The sequence below is a fragment of the Triticum urartu genome, chromosome 6A (assembly GCF_056163025.1).
Source record: "Triticum urartu cultivar PI428250 chromosome 6A, HENAU_Tu73, whole genome shotgun sequence".
Lineage (NCBI taxonomy): Eukaryota > Viridiplantae > Streptophyta > Magnoliopsida > Poales > Poaceae > Triticum > Triticum urartu.
In genome coordinates, this window is record NC_141878.1 from 58298068 (window position 1) to 58307608 (window position 9541).

The window sequence follows — 9541 nt, forward strand, 5'->3', positions numbered from 1 at the left end:
CGCCCCAGCTCCCACGCCGGTGGTGTGTGCGATCTGCACGTGGGCGTATGAGTGGCGCACTGACACGAACAAGACGGCAGTGTAATGAAGGGTCAGACCTGCCTTACGAAGGCGTAGGGGTCAAGTTAGCAAATCTGCCAACGTAGGGGCCAAGGGAGCCTGATTTTATAATAAAACTTTAATGAAAAAAAATATCTTCAAATGGAGCTCCGCTTACCACGTATGAATCTTTGACTCTTTGCCACTGGCTTCTGCGTGTGGCACCGGAAAATTCCAAAGCTGAAAAAAAACGTATTTCGTTCTCTTTTGTACTATGGGCGAAGAGTAAAATACAACCCGTGTTTGGTATTAATTCGCATAATCTTGGTATTCTGTTGGATTTAATCTGAGCTAAAACTAGGAGATACTACAAAATCAATCCCTGTCGAAGTAAGTCCTTCACCTTCAATGCGAGGTGTTTGTGGAGTTTTTTTCTTCAATAAGACCGTGCGAAGAATTTGATAGCATTTGACCACGTGAATAATTTGATAGCATTTATATGTCTGCTTATGTTGTTATATCTACAATATATAAATATATAACTAGGATTTTTCATGTAAATGATCATGAAAAAAGGGTGTACTTGTAATTTACCCTAAAACACTGCTCAAAGTTACCATTCAAACTTACTAATTGTTGCTGATGTAAAAATACTTATTGACCGTGGCTGTATTTATTCAAATTCTCTCGAAAGAAAAAGACAAAATCTGCATATGCACAATTATGCCACCAATAAAACCACAATAGCTACACGTAGAGGAAAAACCCACATTACTATAAAGGTCATCCATCACCACCTGATCTCACTCGAACGACTGAAAACACGAACACCCCCTCCCACACTCATCAATTGAGTTCTCGCTTGAATTGACCGCTCCCCTTTTCACGATACTATGTCGGCACCCCCTGATGGGACATGGCTTTGCATCCTAGCACCAGACCTGCTCTCGGTGCATTTCTCAAAGGACTTGAAAGGTAGTTGCCGACAGGTGGTCTACGAATTTGGATGCAATTTTTATTAATTTTGGTGTTCGTTATACTGTCATGATTGAAGATGAATAGATCGGAAGTTTTCTAAAAAAAAGCAGTTTCATGCGAGCCAGTTAGATTTCCCAATTAAAATGACCAAAAAATGATCAACTTTTTATTGCCTAATTTTTTTAGTGTCATTTTTTACATCATCCGTTGAAGATGATCTTAACATTGCATTTGATTTCTCTCTTTTTTAACACTCGACAGGTAGTAGAATGCAATCCCCGTTGTGCTACAGATACCTCAAACCCACGCGCGACCGTCCATTCCCGATCGGACGGCCAAAATCGCAGACGTAACCTCACACACCCTTATATTACCTTCCGCCTGTGACCCCCCTTCGCCCACACGCCCGACTCGTGCTCGCCACGGCCGCACTACCCCCCAATCCCTCTATTGACCTCAAGGTGTTCGACCGCGCGCGCCGCCATGGCCTCCATCTCCGCCGCCGCCAAGGCCACCTCCGCCGCCTTCGCGCACAAGGTTCCCTTCCTCTCCCCTCCCCTCCCCTCGCCCCCCTCAAGCTTCTCACTCCGCTGACCCCTCCGTCCCCGTCCTCTCCCCTGCCGCAGAAGGAGCTCGCCGCGGCGGCGCCGCAGCAGCAGCGCTTGAGCGCGGGCGCCAGTAGCCGGCGAGCGCGGGCCGGGCGCGTCCGCGCGGTCGCGACGCCGACCCGCGCGCCGCGCTCCCCCGCGTCCACCGGCTCGGTGAAGAGCCCCATGACGACGACGGAGAAGATCCTGGCGCGGGCGTCGGAGCGCGCGAGCCTCGAGCCCGGGGAGAACGTGTGGGTGGACGTGGACGTGCTCATGACGCACGACGTCTGCGGGCCCGGCACCATCGGGATCTTCAAGCAGGAGTTCGGGGAGGACGCCAAGGTGTGGGACCGCGAGAAGGTCGTCATCATCCCCGACCACTACATCTTCACCAGCGACGAGCGGGCCAACCGGAACGTCGACATCCTCAGGGACTTCTGCGAGGAGCAGAAGATCAAGTACTTCTACGACATCAAGGACCTCAGCGACTTCAGAGTATATGCCTTGCTGATTCATTCCGTTTAGAGCTTCCTGATCGAGGTTCATTCAAGTAAAAGCAAGATTTATGTGCTTAAAGAGCTTTGAACTCTTGGTTTGTAGGCAAATCCAGACTACAAAGGTGTTTGCCACATTGCGCTCGCCCAAGAAGGTCACTGCCGACCAGGCGAGGTATTTTTTCTGCCTACATGAAGTACTGGAAGCTTGAGGTTTTGCTGTACAGGTTTAACCTGGTTCCCCTTGATGTAATAGGTTCTCCTTGGTACTGATTCTCATACCTGCAATGCTGGAGCCTTTGGTCAGTTTGCAACTGGAATTGGAAACACTGATGCAGGTTTTGTGATGGGAACTGGAAAGGCTCTTCTCAAGGTGTGCAAGCATGTTAAATTACTTCCGGATGGAATTTGAAAATAGTCTTGCCATGAGAACAGATGGGACATATCTTTCTCAGTCTGAGCAATCTTTGGTTCTGTATCTCAGTGATGTGTCAGGGTTTCTTCATTTGTTTCTCACATTCTGTACATTATTCTATCATGTTTCTCATATTCTGTACATTATTCTATCATACTATACTAAACTACAGTTTATTGCACAAATATGGAAACTTAAGATATGCATTTGATAGAAGTGACTATAAGTTCCTTTTTGTTTATAAATTATATGCTGGTCCATCCAAAAATACTCAGGTGGTGTTTGGTTCTCTAGTCTTAGGACTTTTTCTAGTCCCAACTAAAAAGTCCTAGTCCCTAAAAAGTCCCTCCCTGTTTGTTTCCAGAGACTAAAAAGTCCCTAGTCCCTTCCTAGAGGTTATTAAATGACCATGTTGCCCCTAGTATATAGAAAAATAACAATCAAACAACACCATGGGGTGGCGGGCCAATGGGTGCATGGAGGGGCATTGTTGGAAAAGTCCCAAAAAGTCCCAAAAAGACTCTCCTTGAGAGTCTTCTTCATTTAGTCCCAAATGCTTAGTTTAGTCCCTAAAAAGTCTCTCCCGTTTGGTAAAAAAGTCTCTAAGAGAGACCTTTTCTAGTCCCTACACAAGTCCCTGGAAACAAACACCCCCTCAATTCAATGCAGAGATATTAGGTGTAGTATCTGATTAGCACCATTCAAACAACAGTTATCGATCTCTTTTCCATTTTTGCATCCTGTATGCTTCTCACATTCTGTTTATTTTTAGTGTGGTTTTTGAACATGCTATCTCTTTTCATATCGTCTATTTCTTTCTGCATACAGCGTGTTCCCTATGGGAAAAATGGTGTTTTGATCTGTTTAATCTTATTTTCAGGTGCCCCCAACCATCAGGTTTGTATTAGATGGAGAAATGCCACCTTATTTACTCGCTAAGGATCTGATTTTACAAGTAAGCCAACAAAATAGTCTCGGTTATGCTAAATCTTATATTTTTTTTCGTCAGGAGTTTTTCATTGTAACCGAAATGTTTCATCCTTGGTCATATCTGTTTACAGATTATTGGTGAGATATCTGTATCTGGTGCAACATACAGATCGATGGAGTTTGTTGGATCAACAATAGAAAGTCTAACTGTATGTTCCATGTTCATAACTTGGTTAATCAGTTTTTATTTAATGTAAAATTGAGCTTAGTGTTTTCACACACTTGCTAGATGGAAGAACGAATGACATTGTGCAACATGGTTATCGAAGCTGGTGGAAAGAATGGTGTTGTGCCTGCTGATGAAACTACATTTAAGTACCTGGAGGTATTGAACTACCATCTGAATGTTAATAGTAGGACCGAAGGAGTGTGCTTTTTTCCCCTTCAAAGTTTGAGATAACCACTGTGGGAAACAATTTACAGCTACTAGCTAACAATATTTTTATATCATGCTAATTGTGACATCATCTGCCATCCTCTACACTGCAGGGTAAGACATCGGTCGAATATGAGCCTGTCTATAGTGATGCTCAGGCCAGGTGATTACAGTCTCTCCTTGCTCTTCTTGCTCTTGAGACATGTACATCAATCTAGACAATTGAATTAAAACTATATTTCTCATACAAACCTTCACTAGTTGACTTCGAACCTAATCAATAGTAAGGTTGTCTCTTTTGCATTTTATGGACAAAATGGTTGGTCCAAAGTCAAGTTGAACAAAGTTTCCAGTAAACAATGTCGTTGATTGCAACCAAAGTTTGCATATTGATTAATTATACAGAGAGTAGGGGTCTTGAAATACTTTGTGCAGGGCACTTACAATAAATTTAGATAACTGGTTGTTCACTACTTTCTTCAGCTGATCACAATAATGTGGAACCCATTAGGCTTGGACATAATTGGCTACCTGTAGTGCTTCTCAGTAGGCGGCATCCTTTGGGAAATTTAGAATGTCCTTGTGCAGTTATAAGTTATCCTTCCTGTGTGGCACACACATAGCCATACAAGCTGACATTCACAAAATATTGCCCATATTTTCTGATGTCTTGCGTCCGAGAATTTGAATGCTGTTCTCGAGTTTGTGTTTTTTCCTTCTAGATTCATCATCAAATGGTCATTGTGTCATGTTATGAATGGTGTTATGACATATTGGCATATGTGCAAGCTTTTGATGTCTGTTGTTCTAATATTTGATTGAATTTTTTTATTTCAGATTTTACAGTGACTACCGGTTTGATGTGTCTAAATTAGAGCCAGTAGTTGCAAAGGTTTGTTAACTATTCTACTCGTTTGCATTCTCTCTGTTGTTTTTGTTAGTTCTCTTGTATAATGATGTAATCTCCATGAATGTGCAGCCACATTCTCCTGACAACCGTGCTCTAGCAAGAGAGTGCAAAGATGTCAAGATTGACCGAGTCTATATTGGTTCTTGCACTGGTGGTAAGACCGAGGACTTTATTGCTGCTGCAAAGGTGTTCTTAGCTTCGGTAAGAAGCTTCAAACCATCTTCTTGTAGCGTGGTGATATATACTCAGGATTATGTTTTCTTTTTATGCATTTTGGCATACAGGGTATCGGCTATGTATTCTGAAACTTGCAGAGTACGATTATTTCAATGGTTTTCGACTTGTTTGTTTCTTATAAGTTTTGTATGTTGTCTTCCCTCTGTATACTATAATAACTACTCAACAGAGTAGTTATTAAAATAGGAAGTGTTGTAGGTTTTCTGTAATTATTAGGCCTGGCAGTGGGGCTACATAAGTTTAACCTGCAGTGCTAATGAATAGGCTAGTATTATTATCAGGACAGGTTCAGTATGCACTTTGAATTTGATTGGATCTACTTTTAGGACTAATTGGTATTGTTTGGGTTAAGGGACATACACATTGTTAAGCTAAATAAAGAGACCCGCATATTGTTCTTCTTTTACTGAAAGAGCCTAATGTGGGCCAGGTTTGGGCACAGCTAATTGGTCCTGTATACATGGACAACCATCAATGCACAAAGGGCATTAGTGGTTTCATATAGTTATGTTTAGATTATGGAGAACTTTTAAGGCCGTATGGGTTGGCATGTTCTGGGGTAAATGTACAAGGATTAAATTAAGTTGCGCTCTAGTTGTGACCAAGGACCATTTATAGAGAACAGTGATGCCATTGTTTGGATCATTATTAGAATTTAGGCATCTGCCTCGACGTAAGAATTCCAACTTGGCTGACCGTATGGCTGAGCGACATTAAGTATTATCATTACTAACTTATTTATCAGTATGCAAAGCATCTCGGGCTATCCTATTCCTGTAGTTCTTTGTGCTCAATCCTAAATATGCACCTGTGACATATTGCGGTAATTAAATCACACAAATCCATGATTACCTGACTTGCTACAAATTGTTTCCTTAATACAGGGCAAGAAGGTTAAGGTTCCCACTTTTCTCGTTCCTGCGACTCAAAAGGTGACAATTTGTGATAAAATATACGGATACAATCATCTTCAGTTTGTGTTACTAAAAAGAATGTGAGATCTTGCAGGTGTGGATGGACGTGTATAGTCTCCCCGTACCAGGATCTGGTGGCAAAACATGCTCCCAGATATTTGAAGAGGCTGGTTGTGATACACCAGCTAGTCCTAATTGTGGTGCTTGTTTGGGTGGTCCTCGTGATACATATGCACGGATGAATGAACCTACGGCAAGTATCTTCTAGTATTTCTAAATATATTTCTATACAGTAGATATGCCACTTGATATAAATGTAGAATGGGGACTTGCGTGTTTTCTGAAGTGTTAAGGTCGGCTAATTTTCTGGATAAGACATTTGACCTTGAATACTGATACATGTTGCTGTCCTAAAAAAACAACATCCGCCCCGAACTGTCATATCCCCACATTGTTGGCTAGCTGGCTCCTGGCCGTCATCTCTCCTAGGGTTTCGAAGCCACCAGTTTGCTCTAGGCTGCCGTTCTCAAGCCTAAACACAATGCTCCCTCATTAGTTTTGATCCCCTACTTAGAAGGCCTTACTACCACATCCTTCTGATTGGGGACACTTACTTGCATGAGATATCACATGCTAGATGTTCATGAAACCTACAACTGCAAATTCTGTAAAATACCTTTTTCATGTATTAAGGTAGAAGGCCTTTTTGGTGTGTTAAGAGAAATGTCAAGCGTGCTGCCACTCGGCTTTGTTGATAGATTGTTTTTTGGTGATCTCAGAGTCATGTATTTGGGTGCAGGTCTGTGTATCAACGACGAACAGGAACTTCCCGGGCAGGATGGGCCACAAGGAAGGGCAGATCTACCTGGCTTCTCCCTTCACCGCGGCGGCCTCAGCTTTGACGGGATATGTCACGGACCCCAGGGACTTCCTGTCGTAGAGATCTTGAAAACAATGAATTTGTGTTGCGGACCGTCCTGTACTGGTACTTTTTGTTCGTGTTCGAAACTGTAGTTTAGATGCGTCATGTGTGTGTCGTGCTGAGAAATAAGCTACCCAACGAGTAGCAGTTGTAACTGAGAAAGGTTCTGTTGTATGCTTTTTCATTGGCATTACCAGTGTGCTGTCAGGAACAAACATAACTGTTACATTATTCCAGAATGATACTGTATCTTAGTACATGATCTGGTAGCTGTTGATGTCGAACGGCGAGTACACCAGAGTACCCATTTCAGACGGTTGGACTTGTGCTTCACCGTCTTGATCTCTTCTTTGATTTTGCTGGTACATACCCTCTTGCTGGATCAGAGGCGGCAGTGAGGTCGACGATGCAGAGAGGGCTGTTGATGTACTTGAAGCTGAACGACAGTCAGTTGCTTGGTTTTCCTAACGAACAGCAGTGCCCATTTTCCTTCCTTTGTTTGAAAACTTGCGACTTCTGTTCGAAACCAATCCCGTCTTATTGTTGAAACTGGTATAAGTGCAAGAGCTACATGGAGTGAGTGGGAGATCTAAAGGTTGACAGAAAGGCGCCAAAGTTAACGGGAAAATAGTCACTCATTAACTATGCCTCAAGTCTGACTCTTTGGGAGCTTCGCTTAACACAGTTGGTCGAGCTACACACAAGCTAATCAGTGTCATGTCCATATTTATTAATAGCTACACACATCCAGAAAAAAGCGGGAGAACATATGGTGCACCGAACTCCGGTAGCACATTTTAAAATGCTCGAAGAATTCTGAAAAATAGGATATTCACACAATATCAATGTATTTTTTCAAAAAAAAAAATACATGCTGATTTTTTTTTGTAATATAGCATGACCATTTCTAGTAATGAACTTTTTGTAGTATATGGTGAACAAAATTTAAATACACACTGAAATTTCTAATAATATACAATGAACTTCTTTATAATGCATGGTGAACTTTTCCATAATATACGGTGAACATTTTTTTAATATTGTGTGGCGAACTTTTTATGTACTCCATCCGTTCCAAATTACTCGTCGCATAAATTGATGTATCTAGAACTAAAATACATCTAGATACATCCATACCTGCGACAAGTAATTCGGAACGGAGGGAGTAACACAGTAAAGAGAACAAAAAAAGGGAAACAGAAAAAAAGCAACGAAAAAAAGAAACGGAAAAATAACCAAATCAGAAAAAGGGAAAAAACCAGAACTAAACCACTGAAAAACCGGAAGCAAAAAGCCACAGAAGAAGTCAAGAAACGAAAAAATAAACCCGCAAGAAACAGCAGCGAACGAACATCACGCGAATCCCGTACGTGGGCCGGCCCAACTGTAGGCTCGCTTCAGCGAAGCCAGGAAGGATTAGCCCATTCACAAACTCAGGAAAAAAAAGTTCGAATCTCCCTCCCCTGGCCCCGCGCCAAAGTTTCCAGCGCGCTCCTCCCCGCCTCGAATCCCGATTTCCTCCAAACATTTCGCGAAAATTTTCAAGATCCGCTGGCCCTTGGAGCCTTCCGACCAAAAATGGCAGGAAACGCAGATCCTCCGCCGAAAACTCAAATCTTTTCATCCCCCTCCCTCTCGTTCCCTCCTACCTACCTCCGCTACAAGTACCCATGGAAGATCTTCCCAGTCCCATCCACTCCGATCCAGCCACCTCGCCGCCTAGCACAGCACCAGCACCGTGCCGGCCGGATTCCAAGAGCGGCAGGCAGCACTTCTCTTCTCCGAGATGGCAGTTGACCGCGCCGACAAGGAGAATCTGCCGCCTGCCACCGCCGCCGCCGCCCGTCCTCATGGCGTAGTAGCCGTCAGGAGCTGCAAGCTGAAGCGGCTCGGGAGGGCGCGGAGGCGGGTGCCGCTCAGGGACATCACCAACCTCTTCGTTGCCGAGTCGGCGGTCGCCCAGTGGCAGCAGGCCCTGCTCCGGCAGCCGCGCGAGGATTCGGCAGCGGCGCCGGCGGAGCTGGCCGTGAAGAACGGGCCTGCCGGCGGTGCGGCACTGAAGCCTGGCAGATACGTTCTCCGGAAGGAGTTTAGATAGCTACCTGCCTACCGATTGTACATGGATTATACGAGTACTTCTCATCTCATTGTCCAATTATTCGTTGGACAAGATTTGGTTGGATTGATTGTAGGAAATGAGCTGCTGAAAGAAAAGAAATAGAAAAAGATGTCAAATTGGATTTTTATCAATTAAACGTGTGTCATTCTGAATCGGAATCTGGAACTCTGCAGTACTACATATTTTGAGAAATACTCGGACTCGACATCTGCTTCTCTGCTTCTGTGGTTGACATTCGCAAAATATTGCCCATATTTTGTCATGTCTTGTGTATTAGAATTCGAATGCTGCTGCCAGCCTTTGTTTTCCATCTAGATTTGTCATCATTTGATCTTTGTGTCATGTTATGAATGGTGCTTTGGCATATGCACAAGCTTTTGATTAAAAAATGTTCTCTTATTTGAGTGACTTTCTGTTTTCAGATTTTACGGTGTCTGCCAGTTTGATGTGTCTAAATTGGAGCCAGTAGTTGCCAAGGTTTATTAACATATTCCACTCTTCTGCAATCTCTGTATTGTTTTTTGTTAGTTCTCTTATGTAATGATGTAATCTCCATG

At 43.3% G+C, this 9541-nt stretch overlaps 2 protein-coding genes across 2 annotated transcripts; both read left to right on the plus strand.

Moving 5' to 3' along the window:
- Positions 1–1324: 1324 nt before the first annotated feature.
- On the plus strand, positions 1325–7127 carry IIL1 (isopropyl malate isomerase large subunit 1). Its single transcript, XM_048677593.2, has 13 exons — positions 1325–1554; positions 1644–2102; positions 2208–2276; positions 2358–2474; positions 3397–3471; positions 3578–3655; positions 3736–3831; positions 3996–4045; positions 4720–4774; positions 4862–4993; positions 5914–5961; positions 6038–6196; positions 6743–7127. Exons 1-13 carry the CDS (start codon positions 1501–1503, stop codon positions 6881–6883), a joined length of 1533 nt encoding a protein of 510 aa, XP_048533550.1. The 5' UTR covers positions 1325–1500; the 3' UTR covers positions 6884–7127.
- A 1274-nt stretch (positions 7128–8401) lies between these two features.
- Positions 8402–9170, plus strand: LOC125512497 (uncharacterized). Its single transcript, XM_048677594.2, has one exon. The coding sequence runs from the start codon at positions 8652–8654 to the stop codon at positions 8961–8963; it is 312 nt and encodes a 103-aa protein (XP_048533551.1). The 5' UTR covers positions 8402–8651; the 3' UTR covers positions 8964–9170.
- The last annotated feature ends 371 nt before the right edge of the window (positions 9171–9541 follow it).

What these genes read in the sequence shown, in the direction of transcription:
- IIL1 (XM_048677593.2), top strand. Translation starts at nt 1,501, where the DNA reads ATGGCCTCCATCTCCGCCGCCGCCAAGGCCACCTCCGCCGCCTTCGCG. An exon ending in AGGACCTCAGCGACTTCAGA is followed by an intron (nt 2,103 to 2,207) that starts GTATATGCCTTG and finishes CTTGGTTTGTAG; the next exon opens with GCAAATCCAGACTACAAAGG. An exon ending in TCGTTCCTGCGACTCAAAAG is followed by an intron (nt 5,962 to 6,037) that starts GTGACAATTTGT and finishes GAGATCTTGCAG; the next exon opens with GTGTGGATGGACGTGTATAG.
- LOC125512497 (XM_048677594.2), top strand. Translation starts at nt 8,652, where the DNA reads ATGGCAGTTGACCGCGCCGACAAGGAGAATCTGCCGCCTGCCACCGCC.